Source organism: Ambystoma mexicanum, chromosome 6q (genome assembly GCF_040938575.1).
Source record: "Ambystoma mexicanum isolate Mex_15411 chromosome 6q, UKY_AmexF1_1, whole genome shotgun sequence".
Taxonomy (NCBI): domain Eukaryota; kingdom Metazoa; phylum Chordata; class Amphibia; order Caudata; family Ambystomatidae; genus Ambystoma; species Ambystoma mexicanum.
The window spans coordinates 181,465,847-181,492,776 of NC_090937.1; the positions used below are offsets into that span (position 1 = coordinate 181,465,847).

At 43.6% G+C, this 26,930-nt stretch overlaps 1 protein-coding gene across 3 annotated transcripts in view; it reads left to right on the plus strand.

The window, feature by feature from the left end:
* Positions 1–26,930, plus strand: part of ELP1 (elongator acetyltransferase complex subunit 1) — a 2,667,893-nt gene that overhangs the window by 1,607,850 nt on the left and 1,033,113 nt on the right. For all 3 annotated transcript variants that reach the window (XM_069630608.1, XM_069630606.1, XM_069630607.1), the window contains exon 20: positions 6,734–6,807. In XM_069630608.1, coding sequence (XP_069486709.1) covers positions 6,734–6,807 — 74 coding nt within the window. The remainder of the gene's footprint in view (positions 1–6,733; positions 6,808–26,930) is intronic.

The following is a 26,930-nucleotide window of genomic DNA, read 5'->3' on the forward strand; positions in this document are numbered from 1 at the left end:
TATATCCCTATGGGATTTTCCCATTGTTCGAGGCTACCAACTTTAATTATTTAATTCTCATAGCCTCGAACATACCGCCGGTTTATTTATTTAATATTAATTCGCCGGTTGGTATTTTTTGCCAGGACTCGATTCTAAAATGGCGTTTGTGTTCTCTTCTGTGACTCCAACCCAAGTCGAGCCCTTTGTTCCTTTTTTGGCGGGCTTCTCCACAGAAGCCTCCAAAAGAGGTGCCACTCTGTCTGGGTACCACAGGGGGTGTGGGAGGGGGTTTAGGCACCCTGGACTGAGTTACCTTGGTAACTCAAGTCGCACTCTTGTGTGATTGGCCCAAGTGGTGAGCCGGCCGGCTCACCACTTAGCATGTTTGATTGACAGCTAGGCTGAGTGAATGGGGGTGTGCTGCATAAAAGCAGGGCTTTGGGGACTGGAACTTCAGAAGTCGCCACAGGACCTGAGAATCCGACGAGGGAGAAGCTGAGCCGACCTGCCACGACGACACCACCGGTGGTGCCCTGCGGAACCAACTCACCACTTCCCGACGACAGAGAAGATCTCCCGACTGGAGAGGCTTCTTCCCCTGACTGGTGGGCACAACCAGTTTACCTTCTTTTTCTCGCATCCCAGGACGTCTTGTGGTCGAATTGCCCGTGCCAAGCACCCCGGCAACCGGATAGCCACTTACCACTGGACCCCAAATAAAAGGACCGCTCCTTTTACCTGAGAACTCCGAGGCTGGTTTCTTCCCTGGCAGTGCAACGGACTCCTGTCTTCCTCCCCGACGAGATCCTCTCTTCCCCCAGACGAAGCACCGACTTGCATCCGCTGCCAGGAACAACTGCCTCCGCTGGAGCATTCTCACCACTTTAAGGTACCGTGTCCGCCAGGCCTCCCTTTCTAAAGATTGCTACAAGGTAATAATAATCCCTTAACCTTCTGGACTGGGCTGGCCGCCTTGACCATCTAACTGGTCCCTTTCTTTTGGGCCAACTCTTTCTGAACCTTTTCGAGACTTTTGTGCACTTCATCCGTGTGACCTTGGGCACATTTCGTTCTGATCCTCTTAAATTGGATCCGGCCTTCTGAACTCTAACTTCACGGTTTTACTTTGCCTTCCTCTCTTGTTGTGTTCTTGTGAAAGTGTTGGGATCTGTTTCAAATGATACTCTGCTTTTCTCTCCCTTTTAAAACAAATTATTAGAGTGCCATCTACGTTAAGCGCTCACCGCTGTCTGAAAATAAGTGGGGCTTTACTTAAGACTTGTCTAATATTCTGCTAAGGGAGTGTATATCTTTTAGTGACCGTGTTTTTGAACTGCTTAACATTAGTGCCTGTGTGTTTTTCTAGATGTGGTTTTAAATAAATAATTATCTCTCTTTTACACCAAGCTCTGGTCAGTGTTTACTTGTTCTACTGTGTTCTTTTGACCTATTGTGAATACTCTGTATACTGCCTAACTCTTCTTGAGGGAAGTCTGACTGCTCAGCCACAGCTACCAAGTGAATCTGTGTGGTACAGACTGCTACCAAGTGGGTTTACTGCCAAACACCTGTAGTCTTAAATCTTTTGCAGTGGTCCCAGAGGGAACTGCACAGGTTTCTGCCTAACACAAGGAAGCGATCCACTGAATAGGCTTAACCTTCCGGTGCTTTACTCGTAATTTAAGGGGGCTCAACACCCCTGTCAAGAGGAGGCAATTGGAGCGGTTGTTAAGCTTACACTAGCCTGATCTCATAGCTTTACAGGAGACACACATTAGGTGTCAAGATCGCTATAAGTTGAAATTAAAGCACTATCCGACAATAAGTCAGGCTAACGCAAAGGGGAAGACAGCAGGGATACATATTGCTTTTAGGATGGATACGCAGGTTTCCATTACAAAGGTGCAGGCGGATAGGGCGTGTCGTTTCCTGTTTATCTTGGCACAGATCGGATAAATGACCCTAACCTTAGCGACCCTATATGCCCCTAATACTGGTCAAGAGGGTTTTTTGAAGACTGCACTTTCTAATTTGGAGTTGTTCGGTCACGGCTAAAAGGTGTTGACGGGGGATTTAAACATTGCATGGGACCCTGTAAGAGGCAGAAGTTCTACTACTATATATGCTCGTCCCCCGCCGCCTTTAGCTCTGAGACAGAAATTTGATCAGCTTACACTCAAAGATATTTGGCCCACTCTGAAGGGGGAGGAAAGAGCATATACTTATTAATCTCACGTCTACAAGTCCTTCTCTAGGATAGATTATTTATGGGCCTCAGTTAGGCTGATAGGAAGGGTGACGTAAAAAGACACACATACAATTACCATCTCAGACCATGCTCCTCTGACAATTGATCTTGAAATCCCTAAACTCGGTCCCACACTTTGGAGCTAGGAATTCCTGAAAGAAATATTGTTAGACCAGATTCTTTGTGACGAGATGGAGGGGAAAATTAACAAGTATTTCGAATATAACTTAGGAGAGAAAACGAGCTTGGATGTGGTTTGGGACCATTTAAGGCAACCCTTGCGGGGGGGGGGGAATACTTATTTCAATGCAGGCGCACAGGGGGAAAATCGAGCGTAAAACAGAAATCGACTTAGAGGCAGAAGTAAAAGACACACTGAAGCAAATGGAAACAGACTCATCCCCGAACCTTCAAAGACAATACCAAAACGTCAAAGGTAAATTAGATCTAATACGAACTAAGCAAGCAGAAAAAAAGCAGAGGTTATACATTAGGGCAAACAATGCGGATAGATGGTTAGCTAGACAATTAATGCAGAAAACAGTGGCTCAGACAATTCAGGGGGTGGAAGTTCCATCAGGGAAGAAAGTAACATTGACGGAGGAAATTATAACTCAATTTCAAATGTTTTACTCTACCTTGTATAAATCAGACTTTCCAGATAAAGGGGCTCAAAAAAAGTACTTAGAAAAAGTTCAGTCAGAGTGGATCCCGGAAGAGGATAAATTGAATTTAGATAAGGACATCACCCGGGAGGAAGTTTTGGCTGTCATTGCTAATCTTCCAATAAATAAGTCGCCGGTCATCCTTTTACAAAAATGTCCAAGCAACTCTAGCCTTGAAACTGACAGTTCTTTTTAACTCCTTTATAATGAGTAGTAAAACAACCTCCATGGAAGAGGCTAACATAATTTTAATTCTGAAACCTGGGAAGGACCCTGCTAAATGTGGTTCAGATCGCCTGATTGCGCTCATGAATATTTACGCAAAAATATATACTAACATTTTAGCAAATTGACTTGAGGGTCTTATATGATCATGGGTTTGTCGTTCTTTTATGAATCCGGTCTGGTCAGGATTAATAAGATTTGAATGGTCTTTTTTATTTAACACTTTGCGAGCCATGGCTTTCGGTCTCAGGTATATAGCGATGGTACAAGCTAATTATATCAACCCATCGGCTAGATTGCTCATAAACGGTTAATTGTCACTCCAGGTCTTCCTTCAAAGAAGCACAAAGCACGGATGTCCATCGTCTCCTCTTCTGGATGAGTTAGATCTAGAACGGCTGTTGAATGGGCTTCGCCAAGCGAAGGAGATAGAGGGCATACCCTTTGGGGGCAAAACTCACAAGGTAATGGCATATACAGACGATATGCTTCTTACGATTATTAATCCGGGAACCTTGGTACCCGCAGCAATTGGAAATATTTGGCAAAGAAGCTAGTCTTAATATCACAAAACCAGAAATGTTTAATTTGGGGCTCAAACCGGACAAACTAACTAAAGCAATTTTGACGACACAGCTTCGCTACGCGAACTATGGGCATGTTTCCGAATCTCATCTATTAATGGAAGGAAGTTACCGGAATAATCTTGGAGCCCTTTAATGGTATTGTGGCTTGGAAGGATTAACACGGTCAAAATGGTGATTTTACCTAAGGTTTTGTATTTGTTTCAGGCCCTGCCAATCTGAATCCCGACTTCCTTTTTTTGTACACTTCAAAAAATAATTGTGAAGTTTGTATGAAAAAATAAACCTCCCTGCTCCGCTTTGAGAACGTTAATGCTCCCTCTAAATAGAAGCGGAGTGGGCCTTCCCAACTTCACTGATTACTACTGAGTAGTTCAGTTACGATTGATAAAAGATAGGTTTTGGGAAGGCACAGATAAAAGATGGACACAAATGGAAAGGGCTTTTGTGGGATCCAGAGTGGGAGAGACACTATAGCTGCCTAGAACGGATAGACCCAGGAACATACATCACAGTGAGATAACTGGTTTAGTGGAGGACATTTGGTATCAGGTTGTCAAGCAGCCTTGTCTTACGTCATTTCCCTCTCCTTTCACCCCATTATTTGCAAAACCACAGTTCACCCGAAGATGCCGGCTAATTCCTTGCCAGAGGGATGCTTAAAATCTGGTGATATGTTTCAAGTGCAAGATATAAAGTCTTTTGCTTTATGCAAAGAGGAGCAGGCCCTTCAGGGGAGCCACCGCTTTCAATATTTTCAAATTCGCCATTGGTTGAGGGCCCCACCAAATAGGGCAGCAGCTTTGAGAACACTTAAACCGTTTGAGCATTTTTTAACAACCATTTCCAGAGATACATATATGATTTCTAGATTGTACAAACTAATAAGGGATCAACCCCCACCAGGCATTCCAACTGGCTTGGACAAAGACCCTCGGGTTCATGCCTAAGGAAGAAGCGTGGTCACGTTTATCGTCGGATATCCTGAAATTGACTAGGTCCTTGCAGATCAGGGAATTTTGGTTCAAATTAATGCATCAGTGGCATTACACACCCGAACAGTTACATTAGATTGCCCCTTCAGTTTCAGACTCTTGCTGGAGGGGTTGTGGTGAGCGCGGCGACTTGTTACATGTTTGGTGGTCTTGTGCTAGGTTGTCACATTACTGGAGGAGGTGGGGGAGAACATGAGGGTAATGTTTGCTTTCACAACGGACCGGTCTTTAGGGGAAAGCCTCCTAGGCTTGAGACAACAAGATAATGAACTTTGAATGAAATCTAGGAGGAAGGCATTTTGTATTCTCCGACTCGCAGCACTGCTAGTAATACCGCAGAAGTGGACATCTGTGGACCCTCCGTGTATTAAAGATTGGTACTATAAAATCTGGAACTTTGTATCACTGGAGTGGATTACTTACATGATCCAGGGGGATCAAGCACATTTCTCAATGGAATGGGCACCGGTATTCAACTTCCTTCATGGGGACTTTATAGAACAACACTGTCCTCAGAACTGACAACTATTGAATGTTCTTTGATGTAATACAAGTCTGGCATCCTGTGTACAAGCTAAGGGGATGGTTGAGGGTGGTGGAGGTGGGATGGGGAAGAACAGGATGAGAGAAAAATACAGGTGATACTGTAATGTTTATTATGTTTTCTGTAGTGTATATTTGAAATCCCAATTAAAAATATTTTTTAAATGGTTTTGGAGTAAATGGTTTCATCAAATATACTATCATTATTAATGCACTAATGGACAATCTAGAAGCCCTACTGCCTAACACATCTTCTCATAAGGATAGACTTCAACATTTGCATAATCTTAAATGTACTGCGTCAATGTTTTATGAGATTCTATCTGCTGAACAAACCATTGGTGCAGGGGTCGGGGGTCACAAATAGCATTGCAACAAGACTGTCTTCCAAACAGAAGACCAATGTTTTTCTTCAGTGATGAGATTACAATCTCCAGGGTTACCTCATCGGCATGGTTGACTTAAACCTTTTACTTTTTCCACCATAGTCTTTATTACTCCTTCAAAGCTCTTCAAATGTAAGCTTGTACAAAATGACAAATGTTGGAACTGCTGGAACCTGAAGGATCATTTAAACACATGTTTTTTTAATGTACATTTGTAAAGAAATAATTGGTGAAAATGTTTGAATACTTTCAAACTCATTTTTTAGATGCAACATGAGTTTGATTTTAAGTTTCTTTTGCTAGGCAGCACACTCTTGCCATGCACATTGGAGACTAAGGCTTGTCACCTACTAATCTTTTTATCCTAATTGCAATCCAAACTATTTCTGTCAATTGGAAAAATCTTATTCTAATCAATCATAACATTTGGTGGAATTATGTATGTAATATCCGTAGACTGGAAAGATGTATTGCTTCCTCCCCATGCCTAGTTCAAAAACATTAATTGAAATAGAATAGTACAATATGAAATAAGAATTATAAAGTAAGAATTATAAATTTGGGGCAACAGTAGATCAGAAACACATGAACATATTCCGTCTCCTTTCTTCCTACCTTTTTGTTTGTGTCTTTTTTGTTTGTGTCTGTCCTGTTTTCTTCTCCATGTACTGTCACATCCTGCTTTGTTTAAAATGTAATACTTCTAATCAGTTCTACTTATGTGTGGTTTCAAGTATCATTTGTTGATAAATCATATAAATATAATATATAATATAAATCAACCATTATATGATTGTTATCTTGTTTCACTGTTATATTGCCATGCATTATTATACTCAAAAATCTTAAAAATAAAAAAGAATATATGGTGTATTCACCCGGTCCGTGACTTGTATTGCTTATTGGTTTAAATGTACTCCCCATTGCTAAGTGAGTTCAAATGTATAAATAACCTAGTCATCTGTTTCAGCATAGCGGGCGATTTTTGACATGTGAGCCATGGGAATACTCTTAAGATGTTTGTGACGTTTTTGCTGTATTTCTATGTGCATGCCAATTTAAATGAATGTGCAGTGATTTTACTCCAGTTTTATCTCCTGTACAGATGCCACGAGGGAACTTGGAAACCGTTCATCATAGAGCCCTTGTTTTGGCCCAAATACGAAAGTGGTTAGACAGGTGAGTGGTGTGAAATTCCTCTTTCTAGCTGAAAATCAATACATTAATTTGGTGCACACAGTGTGAAGCACTCTGTTACTTCCAGCATGCAGATAATTATCCAAGAATAACTTTTCCGCCTTAAATATATTAGGCCAGCCCTCACAAGTTGCATTTATCTGGGAAATGTACATATAGTCTTAGCCGCATCTCTGCGTCTGATCTCCGCAGCACTATATCGAGGTAGAAAAGACAGAATCACAAAAGACTGAATTTGGGATGCCCGATTTGACCACATATGTATGTGGGGTGGGGGTGTAAAGTTAATTGAAAGTGTAGAGGGATAAGGGGGGGCCAGAGGGGGTCTCCCCCGCGTATATATGCAGTCAAAGGGGGAGAAAACAAAATGTGGTCTTTTGGGATTCGTTTTTTTTCTGGTCATATTGGGGTAAATCTTTTTTTACTCCGGCAGATCAGTTACACATGCCAACAGTGTATTTAAATTCTGCTGAGGGATTGAACTACATTCTCAATACCAGGATAAAGCAGCAAATCAACGTCTGAACAGCACCTCTTACTTCTGAGGGTGTGCCCAGATTGAAACCATCAGTATGAGAAGGAGGTACTGATTTAATTTTCCTTTGGACAGATTAAGTCTCAAATATTTATGGGATAAATCCTGCGTGTGGGCAGCCCCTTTTCCCAGGTGATGATAAATGGGAACCCTGGTGCAGACATGCACAAGAGAGGGGGACACTGTATCCCCTAGGAGTTAAACTGCCAGAGTATGGACATTTTAAGTAACTGCGATTGTCTCTCCAACTGGATTGAATGGGCACACACCAGGAGCCCTTTGGTTCTTGGCAACACTGTGCCTGTAAGCAGCCTGCAAATGTGGAGGGTGGCACAGGGACTGAGCTTCTTTTTAGGAACTCCAGCTCTCATTTGCCTCGGAAATGGCACATTAAGTGCATGGCAGACTCGGTTTATGATTTATTTGTTTTTTTTTTGCTGTTCGGAATAAAGTCACTCCTTCATGTTTCAGGGTGTTAGCAGGCCACTACCTGTTTGGCTCTCCCATGAGACCCTCATACCATATCAGCAGAGCCCGACACTGTTTTGATCAGACAGTTTGACTCTCCTTCAGTGGTCAAGAGGCAGCTACTTCTGAAATGCAAGCTTGAGTTCAAATACATGGCATTGCGGAGAGGTTTAGACTCTTGGTCTCGTAACAGAGTGAGCTTCCCTTCCAGTGCCTCTCAGTTAATCAGGACAGTACCAAGGGTGTTTTCCCTTTAGCAGTCTCTATCTTCTCAGCCATGTGGGCTGGGGCAGTGTCCTTTTAGTTACATTCTCACATGTCAGTTGGGAAATCGGATTGCACCCTGCAAAGGGCTAGTTTATTTTTTCTGTAATGAATACATGCTGCAGAAATACTTTATGCATTATATTTAAACACATTTAGAATGTGTGTTGGTGCAGCTCCCTGGAGGCCACTGCACAGAACGAAATACAAACAAAATGTGCAGAATACATCAGTGCCTCACCTGTCTTAATTGCCTGTACCTTTTATTTAATGCTTCTCGTTGCCCTCTGTGCATTGTAGGGGTTAGATGTGAGTTGTAGAGGCTATTGAACCAGATACTTGGTTTCCTGTGGTCTTCTTTTTTGTACCATTTGTGGGGTTTCACCTATGTATGTTGTCATTAAAAGAGCAGATACATGATGTTCGTTCCTTTGGCTCTTGTTACCTCTCACAAGCTTACTGACACATGAATTGTACTTCATAGTCCTTGCTCCCATTCAGTGATGCTTTACATCAACTTAGTCCGGCCCTTTGTGAGAATCCCCCTTCTGTGGCTTTCAGCAGCAAGAGGAGGGCCCAAATAGGTATCTTTTTTTTATCTAATGGCAGTGATAAAAGGATGGGAAAGATTAATGTTTTTTTCCCAGCATTATGGGAATATCCTCCATCGATCTCTATTGATACTAAATATACCAGTGTGCAACCTTTTGGCTTTTTGTCCAGTAGCCAGGATAGGTGCTCTTTTTCACTTTATTATGGTGACAATTTTCTCCCAAGAAGAGTTACTAAGAGGATAGCACTACTTCTGAAAATATGTACCTTGTGCTGCACGCTTCCACCAACATGTTGGCTGTTCCTAGCCCAAAGTCCAGCCAGGACTGGTCCTCCATCGGTTGACCCAGGTCCTCTTCTCCACGACACATGCAAGTAGGGCAGTCACCCAGCATGTAATTTCCTATGAGTCTATATATCCTAGAAATACTTCGAGCTTGTGGGCCCTCCTGTATGGTAAGCTTAATAGGGCTTGGATTGCGTGTGGCCCTCTGTCTAGTCAATGGGTGTGTTATCCAGTGGCGTAATTGTACATAGGAGAATCTATCCGATTGAGAGAGTTGAAACTCTGCTTTACAGCTTTGAAGATGAGCAGCCACACACTTTTGAAACAGTTGACATAGGGTTTGCAGTCCCCTAGCCTCCAGTTTCTAAATGTTCCCGGGTGCTTGCTGGGGGAGAAGGCAGGGTTATACAAAATGAGGGAGTAAGGGCCCATGCCTCTTGGAATCTTTTTTTTGTTGCAATGCCTAGACCCAGGTCCTTAATGTTACCCTTGAGGAGGTGAGCAAGTCTCGCCAATGTTTCTGTGCTGTGTAGGGAATGAATGGCAATAAATGAAGGAGTGGAAATCTAGACTGTTCAATGTCAACCCACTTTGGTGGGGTGTCAGAAGACATCTATGTCAGAAGATGCAAGATCTGTGCTGCAGCATAGTACTTGGCAGGTCCGGAACCCCAAACCCTCCCAGCCGGGCACCCCCTCATCATCACCCTGTTGGGAAATCTAGCTTTCCTACCACACCAAATGAACCATAACATTTTCCGTTGAAGGCGATCAAGGGATTTCTGCAGGATCTCTACTGGAAGGTACATGCAAAAATAGAGAAAACGTGGAGTAAGTTCATTTTGATGGCTGTAATCCGTCCCACCAAAGAGATCTCCTGAGTCGCCCATCTCTCCAAATCTGCCTCCAACACTTAGGAAATCGATTGAAAAGAGGTGGAAGGTTTGCCCCAAATAATTCTTCCAGGGAAACATTGATGTGGACCCTTAAATATTCTATCCCATCGTATTGGGCAGGAAGGTTGAAGAGAGAGAACTTCATCAGTGGTCAATCCCACCCCCAGTTCCACGGATTTGTCATAATTTATTTCGAAACCTGCCGCCTGTCCAAAGGATTTTAATTCCAGGAGGGAGTAATGAAGGGAGGATTGAATGTTTGTCATTGTAATTAAAACATCAGCATAGAGGGATAATTTGCTTTGTGAGTCATGTATTGTGACCCCTTCGATGGCGGGGTTGTTATGTATCCGCTAGGCGAGGGGCTCCATGATTAAGGCAAATAATAAAGGGGAAAGAGGGCATTCCTGACGCATCCCACATGTGAGGGAGATAGGGGTTGTTTGTTCCCGATTTACCCACAGTGAGGTGTTAGGCGATTTTTAGCTGTCCAAAATCATTTTGTGGAAGAGAGGGCCAAATTGGAACGCCTCCATGGTTAATTGCATGAAGGCCCAGTCTACCTTGTCAAATGATTTTGTAGCATCCAGCGCCACGAGTGCTGGTTTCCAGTGTTCAGATGTTACAGTTTTTATCAAATTCAAGGCCTGTCGAAATATTGTCCCCTGTCCTTCTCCTTAGGACAAATACTGTTTCATCCAAATCTATTAATATAGGGAGGACTGGAGCTAGACGATTGGACAATACCTTAGAGTAGATGTTAGCATCTATACTTAGAAGAGAGATTGGCCTATAGGAGGCACAATCCTTAGGGTCTTTATCGGGCTTTAGCACCAGAATGGTCGTGGAGGTCTGCATAGAGGGAGTTGTAGATCCTGCTTCTCTGAAGGAGTTAACGAGAGCTGTGAGCGGTGATAAAAGTTGTGCTTGGAAGAATTTATCACAATTCATGAGAATCCGTTAGATCTGATAACTGCATTTACCTCTTCCATCTGGATTGGGGATTCTAAGGCCTCGCTTTCCTCTAGAGAAAGATGTTGTAGGGGGTTCTCCAATATATATTTCTTCTGCCCTTCCAAAGAGCCAGGGGATGCACACATAGTTATAATTAACTTAGGCTAAATTACAGTTAGCAGAGTCTATTTCCCATATTGTACCACCCCCTGCTGGTCACGCAGGCCTATGATCATATTACGTCTTTTAGATTGGGCCAGCTTCCTCACCAGAAACTGGTTGGCCTTTTTATTCTTGGCATAATATCCTTGCTTCATTACTTAGAGGGAATATGTTATCTCTTCAGCATAGAGGCCCTCTAGCTTATTTGGGGCAATTTGTACGTATCACTGGAGTTTTCAGGGACCAAGCTCTTTTATGTTTGCCCTCGATCGCGGACATTTCCTGCTCCAACTGGGATCGAGCCTGTCGTTTACACTTATAATAAGCTGTTGTGTGGGCTATTAGATCCCCCCTAATCACTGTCTTCATGGCATCCCACGTTGTTGCGGTCGAGGTGAGTTCCACTGGGTTCTCTTGGAAATAATTCTGCATGGCTTTAGCTACTGCGTCCTGTAAGGAACTCATGGTGGCAACTGTAAAGACAGACACAAGTGATCACAGTTAAAGGGTGTTTATTGAACTATAAATGCAGGCTGGAAAAACGCCTAAACTAAACCTAAATCTAAGATGGGACCAAGCATCGACCATCAAATGAAAATAAGGCAGTCCTAGTGGCGGTGTGTCAAATAGAAAGGGCCTATACTAAGAAACCTAACGCCACTAGGACTGACTTATTTTCATTTTGATGGTCGACGCTTGCTTCCATCTTAGATTTATGTTTAGATTAGGCGTTTTTCCAACCTGCATACAGTTTAATAAACACCCTTGAACTGTGATCACTTGTGTCTGTTTTTACTGTTGCTACCATGAGTTCCTTAAAATACCTAAATGATTACTTACGGGAAGGCTGTATTGTACCATGCTGATCACTAGCCAGGCCCCTGTCATTTGTCATGCCCACCAAGGATGGCATCCCCTTGGCCTTACATAAACTATTGCCAATTTAACAAGATCAGTTAAAAGGATTGATATGCTTTGTCCCTGATACAGGACATCCTGGAATCCCTTCAAACATCTGTTGTATTTACCAAACTTGACCAACATGGTGCCTACCATCTGGCCATTTTAAGGGGTGGGGGGTATTTCGAGTACTGCGTCATACCTTTCGGCTTGTGCAATGCCTCTGCCAATTTCCAGCGATTTATGGATGCAATTTTCTCAGATTTGTTGGGCTTCTCTGTGTGGGCATCTCTAGACGACATTCTGGTGTTTTCATTGTCCCTGGGTATCTATAGATAGTAAGTTAGTGACATCTTATCTTAACTAGGACACACCATCTATACACTACGGCAGAGAAGTGTGTTTTCCATTGGGATCTAGCCAGTAACACTGAGTGAATTTGTATCCATGGAAGTTGAATGCGAGCCTGCATAATGTCAAATCTACACAATGTTTACTGGGATTAGCCAATTGTTGCAGTTTTATTGCGGGATCAGCACATTTAGTAGCCAATATCACCCATCTGCTGGGCTCCAAGCATGTGTTTTGAAGCTTCCTTTACATCTACGAAGAACGCCTTGGTCACCGTCCTGGTGTTGCAACATTTGAATGAATCGCGGCCATTCATATTGGAGGCAGACAATGAATTCAGAAACCAACCTCAAACAGCCCAACGCTTATCATTCTAGGAAACTATCCCCAAGCAAAAGAAATTACGCTGAAATTAAAAAATGGCTATTGACAGTGAGAGGCTTTTGAACAGTGTATATATCACCTCTTGGGAGATTACAATAGTCAGTTCATACTTCAACAGGAAAACCCTTTCGAAACACCTGCAATTGTTCAATTGCAGAGACAGTTGTCAACCATGGTGGGCCTTCATTTTCTCACATTTCACTAGTACTGCTGTGGTGGGGAGGGTTAAGGTGGGGCGCTGATATCGACTTCTGACTCCGGACAACCGCACCGGCTGCCCTGCAATTCCTAAATTGCATCTTTCAGTCGAGGGCAGAGTATTTTTAGTCAATGTAAACAGTCTTCAGTGACGGTGGGGATACTATCCGGAACAGGGCACGGCCCTGTGCGTGACTTTTTGACCGACCAAGCAGAGCTTGTAGTACTGGCGTTGGGGCTCCTTGACGTGAGAGGACTCTGTACATCTCCCGATGTCGAAATGCAGAAGGTGGCGCCATACACACAATGTAACGTGAAATTTCGGAAACTTTTTGTAAAAGTGGTGATGGTTCTAAGCTTCAGGGCCCCCACGAAACCATTGGGACAGTGCAAATTAACAGACATCCTCTGCAAGAGTCCCCATCAGAAACTACTCTCCCATTCAATGTGATAATTGCGAACTTGATTACGGCACTGTGGGAGTGGCCTTGCTCGACATCCGTGGTCGTAAAGGAGCTTATCATGGGTCTATTAGTCCAGGCTGTGAGGGTCCACGCTAGACCAGCGATGTCGACATCAACCCTTCCGACGGGTAAGGAGGTGAAGAAAACTGATGACATAGCCAAGAAGGTTTTGCCTCTGGATGTATGGTACTGAAGTTGGTGAATACCTCCTGTATCCTAGTTAAGTTCTCACACATTCTGTGGAGCGTAGTGTTCTTGGGCGTCTGCTCATTTAGTGGAGTTCAGAGTTGGCTTCCTGGACATTGTAATTGATGTGAAGGAGGCAGCCTGTCTGGCACTCCAGGCCAGATTAGACTTGACAGACTCTGTCGGGCTGTCCATGAGAACCTCAACTGTTCTCTGTAGTTGCTTGTACCTTGGATAATCAAAGCTTTTGGACATAGCCTTCAATGGGGAGCATCTGAAATTGCATATGCCACAAGACCTGAGGATGTTGTATTAGTAATCTTATTATTAATGTGACCTGACTCTACTGCCATTCTCTGCAGTCTGTGGAAACTCGCCAGTAAGTCCATGGACCAAGCCAGTGTCGGATCGAAGTGCCCGAGCCAAAGAAAAATAAGAAAGAGGCAGCACCACTGTCGTAGTGAGTCATCATCTTGCACTCATTCCTTGTCCTCTCGGAAAACACACAAGAAGTCACAACCTTGTTTGGCTTAGTTTAGTTTAGTTTATTATTTGTATAGCGCCGCCTGGCCCTAGGGCATCCAGGCGCTTGCGATGAATACAACAAGAATAATACAACAGAAATGTACAAACCGATTACATAATTACAAATTTACAGTCTTGGTGCATGCTAGAAAGGTAGGGCTAGGCAGTTTACGTTTCTTTGGATTGAAGCCAAGTTTTGGTGTTGTGTCTAAATCTGTGAAAGGAAGGTTCTGATCTCAGCTCGAGTGGAAGTGAATTCCAAAGTTTGGAGGCAAGCACGGGGAAGCTGGAGCCACCTGCTTTTTGGAGCTTAAATCTTGGGATATTTAAGCAATGTGTTTGAGCTGATCTGGTAGGGCGCGCTGGGGTGTGGTGATTGAGATTGTCGGATAGGTATCTGGGTGCTTGGTTAGCTAGGCATTTGTGTGTGAGTGAGATGGTTTTATATTCAATTCTTTGTGGTATGGATAGCCAATGGCAGGTGCGTCTGGCGTCCGAAATGTGTTCATGTTTGGGTATGTTCAGGGCTGCTCGCAAGGCGTTGTTTTGTATGACTTGTAGTTTGTTGATGTTTTTCTGACTGGTTCCCAAGTATAACGCATTGCAGTAGTCAACTTTGGAAAGGACTAGCGCTCTGGCTAAGGTGATGCAGTTGGATGGTGAGAGGTAAGGTCTGCTGGCATTGATGAGTTTACAGGTGTAAGCAGTGGCTGATGAGATGGAATTGATCTGTCTTGTCAGTGTGAGGGAGGAGTCGAGGTAGATTCCTAGGGTTTTGACGCTGTTAGAGACGATGATGTTATTGCCGTCTATAGTGAATGCTTGATAGAGTTTGTCGAGTTTATTAAGTCTGGGTTGGGAACCTAGGAGAAGAAGTTCGGTCTTGTCGTCATTGAGGCATAGGCCATGTTTGGCCATCCATTCTTGTATAATGGAATAAATGTTGTTCAGAGCAGTGAGGTCGGTGGCATCTGAAAAGACTGCACCTCAGCTGGTTAAGGCATGTAAGACCTTCTTTCCCTACCTACTCCATGCCAGACGACCGGGAATCCTTTCGTACTGTGATGCTCAAGGTGTTTGAGCAAGCTCTTGTGACTCTTAGGCATGCAGGAGTATGGGTTGTGCTCTCCTTGAAGGGAAGAGCAGAGACTACCAGTCTAAGGGTCTGGCCGAGGCATCAGAAGAGTCTGACTGAGGAGGTTGTACATGGCAACATGCTCAAAGGCCTTGGAGGCACAGTGTCGTCGCGCACACCTTCTTGGTGACAGAGTGGGAGTCTCTTCGGTGGCAACGCTCAACTGCATCAGATTAGGCTCTGCCAGTAGCCTGTACATTAGACATGAGAGGCCTATGCCATTGAGAAGGTTCCGAGACTTTCTTTTTTTTAATGTGGCGGAGGAAGGCCACCTGCTTTACATTTTCAGCCAAAGGGAAACCAAGTTCCCAGAAGTATTGACCATTGACAACAAGTTCAAAGACTCTTTAATGCAGCAAGGCTTGCATAAAAGTGGACTAGATGCATCACCAGACTCTGAAATTTGAATAATACCAGTTACAACTCCCGCACCTGAGTTTGGCTGTTTTAGGGCTCTAGTAACTACGTTAGTGGATTCTTAGGCCTTGACCGTGCTTTCCGAGAAATTGAGAAATCCCACTATCCTGAATATTCTAAAGTCAAAGATTTCTAAGTTGTCCTTACTACTCTTTAGTGGGGCTTTAATGGGCAAGTTCACACCTGTTTGAAATGGGGCTGCTTCAAAGCCCATAGGGCTGGATTCTCAAATCCACTTTTGTTGACTGCTCATGATATGCCTGAAAGCGTGGTCTTCCAAACAGCCAAGGCAGGATCCAGGCCCACAGTTTGTTCTACTGCCACTCTACATAGAATTTTAAAAAATTGACTCCTAGGTTTGGAAGGTTTTTTCCTCACGCAGTTTTAGCTTACATACTGTAAATGTGTTCTGCACTGTAGCCTAATATTTTCATGCCCTGTCAGAGGTGGCTGAAATGGCAAGTAACCATCTTCCTTCTGACAAGCAGGGGCTCTTCCAACATATTTTGCTGGACAGGAAAGAAACAAAAATGCACCACCTACAAATTGTATTATACGCAACTGATTACGTCAGACATGTCATGGGAATGGGGAGCAATGTTGCAACACCACTCTTGGTTGAGGACCGCAAACTTTTCTACGGACGTCCGGGTAAAAATTGTTGCATATGTGTTTTGATGGTCCTGAACCTTTTGGGACTAAAGCAGGCGAACGTCTAGAAAAGTTTCAAGCTTCTCGCTAGACAGGAAAATCCTCAAGACTTTCAACCGTTATCATCTTCCTCTCGCAGAGGAGAAAGAGCCAGTCCTATTCTGTCCTCCGCTGGGTCAGTCATGGTTACTCCCAGACGTACCAATTGCAGCAGCATCTATCTTGTTTATCAAGGGGCAGAAGCACCCCCAAGCTGCAGACATTGCACCACAACGCTAGATGGCACCAAAACCAAATTCATCAGCCATCACTCGTGTGACAGAATCCCTGCCTGTACGTGTTGGAAGATGAGCGGCCACCATGCGGGCAGGTGCTGCCGCAAGCAGCATGATGCTGGGTCCGGCGGCGGCATGGAGAGGATCCCGCGGCAACCTCCAACTTGACACAAGCAAAGGGTAGGAGCTTGTCGCAGGGTAACTGTAGATGCTAATGCCTCTTAAAATAAAAAAATGAACAGTGGTGGTCCCGAAGGATTGACAGTGTCTGTACACTCTGCTTGCCTTGCTCAGGTGCAGATACCACTCTGAGAAAGACTGGCATAGGCGTGGGAATCATGGAAGTAGTCAGCCAATCCCCACACAGGTCCTGACCACTCATACCTTTGAGAACAGATAGCCTGGACGAATCCCCCCCAAATTTGCGGCCAGTGCGCGACAACCACAGAGTGGACAGCCCAACAGGAAGGACTAGCGAGCAACACGTTTCACCTCATATCTGGAAGCCATTCTCAGGGGTGGGACCTACTAGCCAGTCCCTATGCCAGCACCATAGGAGAAAGCTGGACATAGGAACTCTGGCATGGTGGACTCTACTTGACCTGCAGTCCAGCAGATAGGTTTGTGAGGCAGAAGGACAAGCAACTTAGGAGATGGATGAGTACATTTGAAGTCCCAAACTAGACATTAAGCACTCCCCAGAGGAGCATCTCAGCAGCCAATACTCATCCCTTCTACCACACCCGAGGGCCATTACACCAAAGAGGATGGAGAGACCAACGCCATATACAAAATGAAGTCAGTAGATGGTAAAGTTGGGAGGAAGAGCCCATTAGGAGATGACTGAATAAGTGAGCAGAAAAAGTTGGAGCAGGAGATAAAGATGGAGCAAGAGCTGCAATGAAGAAACTGGATTAGAGTCCCTGGGGCATGGGTAGAGCAGGAGACTGGAGGCTGAAAGAGAGACACAGAAGACCGCTTTAAGGAGGAGCTAGGAGGTTGCTGATAGGCCCTTGGAAGCTGGGTAAAGGAAGGACCGGAAGAGGGCAGAGATGGCAAAGAATCAGAGGGCCCAGACTTTTCTTGATTAGTGTGCAAAGGGGTAAAATAATGTAGGAGAGGTGGAAGATGGTTGGAGAGGTGGAAGAGGGTTGGAGAATCTCAATTGTTATCGTAGGTGCCTAAAGGTGGGGGGAGAAGGCTACTGATAAGTGGAGTGATGGAAGAGGAAAGGGGAAGCAGGGTTTTTGGAAGAGTAATTGAAAGAGGTGGACAATTTGGTAAAGGGAAGTATAAAGTGGAATATTGTTGCAGTGGAGGTGGCAGACCCTTAGATCAATACGGGTGCAGAGCGCCTAGCAGAGTACAGTCTGATGCAGTCTCTGTTGGACACTGGGTGTGTCTTACCAAAGAGGGTTTTATTGGACGCACCTTAAACAGCTTTAAAACTGCTTTCCCACGCGGAGTGCCTAGTAGAGTGCTGTCATGGAGATCTCGACCCTTGGTGGTAACTTTGTTTTTCGTATCTGGTAAGCTGTTTTATAATTCTGCCTTTAACTGTTTACACCATGCTGGCTAGCTCTGCCATACCCTTGGTTGTGTAAAGTCATGCTGGTCTGGAGCTCCTGGCAGATACTTTCTATTGATCATGACCACTGTGGGCATGCCACATACCAAGCTATTATAGATACTGTTCTATATGGTGTAGGATTGCTGGCAGGGGTCTGAGACCTGCTTTGTGTCACCTGAGGCGGAGAACACTGCGAATGAGGCGATGTGGCATCGGATTGCCAAGATGGCACCGACTTAGGGCGGAACACAGAGGAGGAACCTGCTACGTTATGATGTCCAGGCACTGGTGGAACTAAGCTGCGGAGGACAACATAGATGGAATTACACACGCTACAAAAGGCCTTCAGTCTACGGTGCAGGACTTAACTGCAAGGATGAAATACGCTGTGGCTTCCTAGGCCCCTGAGTCAAGACAGCCAGTGGAGCGCCCGCAACCCAAAGTGCCTATTCACCACAGCGCTCAGGGACCCGATGATGGTGTGGGAATTGCCCCAGCAAAGAGGACACGAGATGGCGACGGTTAGACCCCCTGCCCCTTCTTGCTGGATAGACCTTTGGTGATGCAGACATCCTGGGCCGTGCACCACTACGGGCATGAGAGAAGGAGCAGAGGAGCTGGGGCGGCTCTTGAGAAGCCGGTTCGGTGATATAGCTAGTTGGCTGTGGGAGAAGAGAGGCCTCAGAAGACACGTCTGAATTGGTGAGTGAATGGAGAAGGAAAGCATAGAAACTGGGATTTGGCCTTGTATTGAGAGTAAAATGTGTGGGGTGCTCTGGACCTCAAGATAGTCGCTATATTAGAAGGTAATTGATGCAGGCAGGAGACAGTTGCCTGAAACAGGTTAGGGAATGAAGACCTGTTATTGTTGGGTGCTGGGTTTAGTTCTACCAGGTGTTTTTTGTTCTAATCTATGTACCCCCGAAAGCCTATTGTTGCCCTTGTCATCGGTGAAAAAAGGTTAGATGTGTGGGCTTGAAAAGCAGTGTACTGTTGAGCCTAAGTTGTGTTTGTTTAGTTGTGTTGTTATATTGCAGTTGCCTTCTTATGTGCTGCTTTGTATGCATACTACTGTGGGACAGGAAATGGGGCTTCACTTCCTTGGGTGGGTGGAATGGGACTGTTATATGTGATATCTATCATTCTGCCTCCGGGAAGGGACTCTTGCGTTCACCTGGTGATGGAAGATGGGGTGGACATTTGGAGGAGTCAAATAGTTATTTGTAGTGTGAGATGGGGGACCAGATAGATGAAAAATTGCTGGGTGGGCTTACATTATGATGACAGAGTTGAACGTTGTCACCTGGAATGTCAGGGGACTTAAGAGGTACGTTAAACAGAACCGGGTTGGGTTGTATCTTCGTAGGAAATGAGTGGCAATAGCTTTCAAGAGGAGACGCACCCAACGGTGGCAAGGCAAGAAGCACTTCTGCAAAGATGGGGAGGGGGGTATCCCCCTATCTTAGAGGAGTGTTAATATTGGTGTCAGCTTTGGCCACTTTCCAGCCAATAGAGGTTCGCTTTGACAAGGAGGGCAGTTTGGTATTGATATATGGCTACACAGAGAGGTGTGTTTGATCACCACTTAACGCTCCAACCATGAGGCTGCTAGTTTCTTTCGATCTCTACTCTTTGTGGATCTGGGGAGGGGACCTCAACCGTACATTGGACCCTACTCTAGATAGATCAGATGACAAACACGCCCGTCACCACCAGCACAGACCCTTGGTAAACTGCTAAGGGATTTGGACCTTGTTGATGTCTGGCGAGTGGTTAACACACATAGCAGGGCTTAATCCTATTATTCGGCTATGTACGATGTGGATACTTGCGTTGATTATTTATTCACTAGGGGGAAGCATGTCTAAGAATTCTTTAATGCAATCTATATGCGTAGAACGATTTCAGACCATGCTCTGCTGCTTTCCACCTGGCAACTGCATGTGGGACTGTCCCCAGTCCCGACATGGAAACTGAGCAGAGGTCATTTCGGGAACACTTGTCGATAAAAATAAAGTACTTTTTTGAGATGGACTCCATAGTATATCAGTGCATTTCACACTGCATTCATCTAAGTAGTTATGAGAGGGGAAGCAATAGCAATGGCTGGTGGAATGAGAACAACATTACTAATGGAATTATCCAATATTGAAACAAAGATATGCTGATTGGAAAACACGGGTAGACCGGAGCAAGACACGGAAATACAACTGGTGGCTCTTAGACAGAGGTGTTTAGGTGCATGGGCGAGACTGGGCAAGTATATTTATGAAGCGTACATGGAGCGACTTCATGAACAGGGTGATAATAGGTAGGATGTGCTGCAGGAGACGCCAAGCTTCGCGATAGGATCAATAGCCGATGAGTGTTGGAAGGTTTCGAGGTCACAAAGGGAGATTAACTGGATTTTTCAGAGGTACTATGAGGCATTATACAGAGAAGAAGGGGAAGATGATGATAATGAGATGGCAAGGCAGCCTGTTCTGCGACGGTGTGTAGTCTAACACAAGAACAAGTAGACACCCTAGAGGTACCAATTACAGAGGAGGGGGGGTTAGATTGGTGATTACATCCCTCCTGTCTGGTAAAACCCCTGGGGGGGATGGACTCCCTACAGAGTTTTATATAGAATATAAAGAACAGGTGGCACGAGACTATTAAAGGCGTTTCAGTCGACATATGAAGATGGGGTGCTCCCCGCGAGCATCAGAGAATCAATGATAGTCCCCATCCTGAAGACTGAGAAGCCACAGGTATGCGGAGAGTCGTGCAGATTTGTCTCATTGTTGAACCAGGATACCAAAATGCTCACTGCCTTGATATATCCTGACCAGACGGGATTTGTCCCATGCAGGAATACTTCTCTCAACCTGAGGAGGCTACATCGTGTGATCAGCAGGGTTGGATCGTTGGATGATCACTGTGCGGTGGTTTCTCTGGATGCTGTTAAGGCTTTTGACTGCGCTGCAGTTGGATGTACACGACACTTGGACACCGGGTTGGGCGAGTACTTCTTGCTTTGGATTTGACTGATATATAAGTAGCCTAGAGCCAGAGTAAGAACCAGAAAAGTAACTTCAGAAGCTTTGGATCTGATAAAGGACATTAGACAGGGGTGCCCGATGTCCCCGATGATGTTTATACTGGCGCTGGAAACTTTGGCAGAGTATATTAGAAGGGAATTTGCAGAAGCCGGGATGATGGTGGACGGGTCTACACACGTAATCTCTCTGTACATCGATGACATGTTGTTGTATGTCCGAAACCCGGAAATCAATTGCCATATATCCTGGAGGTGTTAGACAACTTTGCTATGCTATTGGTAATCACGGTCAGCAGGGACAAATCTTGCATCTTCCGGCTGCGCTGGGTCAGTGAACCATTCAAATAGTTATAAGCGGAAATCTGTCGGGATATGAGGACCTCACATGAACGAAATACTGTGAAAGCGGTGAATGGCATAGAGAGGTCTAAGGGGTTTTGAAAGAGAGTACCTCTGTCTGTGATGGGTGGCGCTGCATTGGTTAAAATGGTGGTGTTGCTGCAATTGCTGTTTCATTTTGTGACTATACCTTTCAATATTGGCAGTTTGTTTTTTTTAGGTCCTTGAATATTATAATAAGGGAGTTCCTGTGGGGGACGGGCAGGAAACCGCTCTCATTCGATACACTGCCTGAGTTGGAGGATGGGGGGGGGGGGTTTCGTTTCCACATTGGATACAAGGCTGATGCTGCCAGCAGTCAGACCATATGTGCTAAAGGAGGTTTTATGGGTGGACATACGGTACCACGGTAGCAAGCGTCTCTCCTTGTCCTGATTATCAGTGTAGGAGATTGCCTGTATCTTGGGGAAAAGATTTGGCACATAGAAATTAAGCTATGGGACCCCTATTCGCCTAATATGCCGTTGTTATCTTCCAAAAAGGCAACCAAAGGGAAAATCCAGAGAGGAAGAAAAAAGTTAAAAAAAACAAAGGTCAACAAAAAATAGTCAAAACTTTGAGTCAAAACTGCCAAAAAATAGGAGCGCCCCAAAACAACAGTGGAATGGGTCAACGAAACGATTCATCAAAATGATTTTGTTACCCAAAAAAAAAATTAACTTGGTTGTGACACAAGCCATTAAAAAGAAATATTTCTTACAGACATCCAATAAAAAGAAATTGTGTATGGGAGCATTTCAACCTTCCCACCCCTTAGATTACCCTCCATTAGAAGAACTGCTCAAAATACTGAAACATCCAAATTCTAATGATGCATCAATTGCAGACAACGGTGAAAAACCGCACAGCCCCGTACTAGAGGCACCTCAACAACATGGCAATAGGAAAGTAACGTTAATCAATAGTCACGAAAAAGGTGAAATGAGAAAGGCGATTGATGCCTATATGTCGGGATATGTACAACCCCGCATTGAGATACATAATAAAGCACTTGAACCTTTGCTACCCCCCGTGGTCGAATTGAACCAATCAAGCAATCCACCTTATGAGAGTCAAAATGATATGGAACTAGAAAGAGCTAAGCAAAGCAGGAGCAAACAAAGTAATACAATGGGGTCTCTGTTAAATGAAAAAACGATGATGGATGGACTCTCAGGAGTGGTTACTTGCTTGATTGAGAATGCCCTAGAAACATTCAAGCCCTTGAATTCGACAGAATTAAATGCACCAAAAAGTGAAACATCCAAGAGTAATAATTTGAAAAAAGAAAATGTCAGAAAAAATCCAGCGGCATTTTTTCTAGTCTTGTCTTGCAAGCCTCTGCCTTCAACGCAGTATGACTTGAATTGCAGCGCAGCAATGGCTATGTTTTCGGAAATTCAAATATTAAAAGAAATTAGATCGAGTGACCTAGTTTTGGTGGAGTTCCCTGATAAAAAAAACTTTAATGTAATCAGACTCTGGACGAACTCGAGAGTTATACAGAGTCTAATTTGGAGCGCCAATGAATCTTTATCCAAACTAGGTTTCAATTTGAGTAGTGATCAAATTTCAGTACAAGTGCCAACGAACCATATAAAACAGTTCCAATCTATCCATTAAACAATTAACACAGGATGCAATGCCATACTAAACAGTCAACGTGTTTGTCAATGCAATATGCAACAGACTTAACTAAGCCAAGCCACAAGTACTCAGTTTCTTTCCCTCGCTAGTTGGAACTCACGAGGATTCAAGCACTTAACAAACACTAACCAGCACCAATTGAATATTTATGATGTTGTACTATTGCAGGAAACTTGGTTATGCATCGCCCCTATATGGGTTGGGTATGAGGTATTCCTGAATCCAGCTATTAAGTCAACGTTGGGAAGACCAATGTCAGGCCTACTGACGGCTATCAAAATCAAAAAGGGTCTTGCATCTAAGCTGTGGGCGATGCCGAATGACTTTATGATGCTGGTGAGAATTGATGTGGGCTTGGTTAAATACGCTGTCTTGAATGTTTATTGGAATTCTGTTGCTATAAGTGACAAGTGTTTTTATTAAAGATCTAAATGACTTACTTGATATGGTAGTAGAAGATGGCCACACAAGGTATCTTATATTAGAGGGCGATTTGAATTTGAAGTGTGTAAACACAAAGAACAAGCAAGTCAATCAGAGACTGCTTCGATGGAACAGTTTAATATCAGATAGAGGCTTGCATATGCTTAATGGTTCATTTGCTTCTGATACACCGCCGGCACCGACTTGGCATAAAGGCTTACTAACCTCAATCATAGATTATATTTATGTCAATCTAGATCTGTGGCTTGAGGTCTGTGAATTTAAGATTGTAAATACCAACGCCAGTGATCACAACATGTTGACAATGAAATGGGACTCACAAATTCTACAAAAACGTGTTACAAAGGCATCAGCGAAAGGCTGTTTAGTGACTAACATGAGAGGAAACCATCTCTGATGGACGGAGGATGCTTTGGTTCACTTTAATGAACTACCAGAAACATCAAGATTTGAAGATAATAATACAATAGAAAATGTTGGCGCTATATACAGTAATACTGTTCAAACATTTCAGCAATCCAAAGTGTCACACAAAACGAAACAAAAACATTTACATGTTTTTGACAATCTGATTCGAACAAAGAAGACGGTATACCGAGCTGAATTAAGGCAAATTAATAGGCATCCTCCGCTTCTCAGAACGGTGCACTTCAAAAAATTGCACAATGATTACAGGAACTGGGTTAAGAGTCACAGATCTGCTTTATACCAAAGAGATGGAGCTAGAATGTTGAAAACTCTTGCTGGTAAAAATATTTCCAAAATGTGGGCTACAATAAACCAAACTGTAGGTCAACATCAAATTGTCACGCAGACCAGTGCAGTCAGTTCGCAACAGTGGGTAACGCACTTTAGTCAACTCTATGCTGCCCCTAAAGAACAACCCAGCCTTGAACTAGCAAAGATACCCACTACTTTCAATTTACCCCTTGATGAGTTAGAGATTCTTAATTTAATTAAAACAGCTAGTAAATCTAAAGCTGCTGGACCGGATGGCTTGTCTAACTTTGTTATGCAAAAGCATCCGGCGCTGTGGGCCTCTATACTATTCAAAATGTTCTGTGCGGTTAATAACAGCCAAAGACTACCACGCACATGGACTGAGGCGATAACGGTTCCCATTTATAAGAAAGGTGACCGTCATTTACCGGACAGCTATCGTCCAATTTCGTTGTTAGATGCCCCAGGCAAGATGTTCTGTAGAATAATACTCAAGGAACTGAAAATATGGGCTGAGGACAACTCGCTTCTAGATCCATTCCAAGCGGGTTTTGTGAAGGGCCTAGGTACTATGCCCAATATATTCGCACTTTCAATGATTCAAGCTCGCCAATCATCTCAAAAACAACCTCTTTATATAAGATTTGTGGACTTTAGAGCAGCGTTCGATTCGATCGATCGAACTGCGCTCTTGATGAAATTAAGAAAACAAAATTGCCCCCCTCTCTGTTAGCATTAGTTGCCCTCTTTCATAATAACACATCAATGCGTGTTCGAGTTTCGTTAGACGGCGAGTTTACATCTCTAATTGCCACTCATAGAGGCCTGAAGCAAGGCTGCGCCCTAGCTTCATGTTTGTTCAACTTTTATATCTTGGACATTGGTGACCATCTCACAGATTGTGTGGGAAATCCCCCAAAAATCGGCACACAGCAAGTTCCATATTTACTCTACGCTGACGACCTGGTCCCTTTGTCTCAGACGCCGATAGGGCTACAAAATATGCTGGACAGGTTAGATGCGTATGCCCGAGTAAATAATCTCAGTATTAATAATCTGAAGACCCAAATTCTTAGCTGTACCCCCAATCGAGGATCCAAAGCACGTAGATGCGAATGGCATTTGCATCAGCATAAACTAACAGATACATGTCTATATAGATATCTTGGAGTGTCCATCCAACACAACAAAACATTGATACAATATATGTGTGAAAACTAAGTTACAATCACTGGTGTCCCAATCCAAGATACTAATCAAAAAATTTGGCAAGTTCTCAATGAAACATATCATTCTGTATTACAAAATGAAAGTTACACCTATACTGTTGTATGGCATTGAAGCAACTTTACCGAAGGAACGCCAGTTTTGGGACTCCTTAGAGGCATCGTATTGGAAACAAGTATTACAATTACCAAACAGTACGCCTCTGGCGATTATCCGATATGAATTAGGTCTCACTTCCCTAAACTCACATATATACTGGAAGAGGTGTGCTTATTTTCGCAAATCCCTGGAAAATTTAGATAAACCTTCTATATTGCAAGTAACAGCCTATAGTTTGCTCACATCAAAAAGTGATTATCCTCAAAAATGGTGTGAGTATGTTGTAGACATACTGAGCGATGCAGGCATTACCATTCAACTACTGATGGAAAATCCTGATAGAGCTAAAATTAAAATATTCCAACATGATTGGGCGGAAAATTACACGAAATGCTTGTCGCATAAAGATTTTGATGTCTACATGTTTGGAACCAAGAAACATGGGATAACGGCTGAATATCTAATTAAATATCCGTGTAAGTGTTTTGTAAGAAAATTAATTTGTGGGAGACTCGTGATGTACTACGGAGGAGGAAAGTCATAATGTGTGTGATCAAAATTACTGCTGTTACTGTTTAAATGTCACTCAGACCGAAACTCTGAAACATCTATTAGTTGATTGTGAGGCCCTAAATAGCATGAGAAGCAGATGCTTTAAGAACAAAATATTATTTCAGAATAACCTCACACGATTGGAAAAATGGCAAATGCTATTCTCGAATGCCAGAATTACAATACAAATAGCAATTGTTCAATTTCTGAATACAGTTTTGCCATCCACATGCAAAAACTCTGATTGATAATCGGATTTGGTACTGATAATAAGAAATATGTTTTGTTGTTCTACAATCTACAATTTGATTTTTATATATGTTTAAATTGTATATAAATGCAATGTTATTTTATTTGTAAATGAGTTAGAAATATTGTACTAAAATGTCTATTTGTAATTGTAAGAATAATTTGAAAAGTTGTATTTATCAACTAACCAAATTAAAAAAAACAGAGGATCAGGACATACTGGGTGTCCCAGGAAGTCATAGTATGGAGAGATCTGTTTCGGGATTGAATATTATTAGACTTCTGTAGCATTATGGAGGAGTATGGAGTGCGGTCTGGACAATACCAGAAGTATATGGGTTTGGTACAAGAGGCAAGGTCCTGGTGCCCAGTATGCCCACCGAACTGTAGGTGGATGAGACCCTGACCCTGCTGCATGACTTGACTCAATGGGGACATGAGGTCTCTAGAGTGTATAGAAGGATGCTGGGAGGCATAGGTAAAGGGGACCTCAGGGTAAATATAAAATGGCAGAAGGATTTTGGGGAGACAGAAGAGGTGGAATGGAGAAATGCATTGCTATATGGTAGGAAGG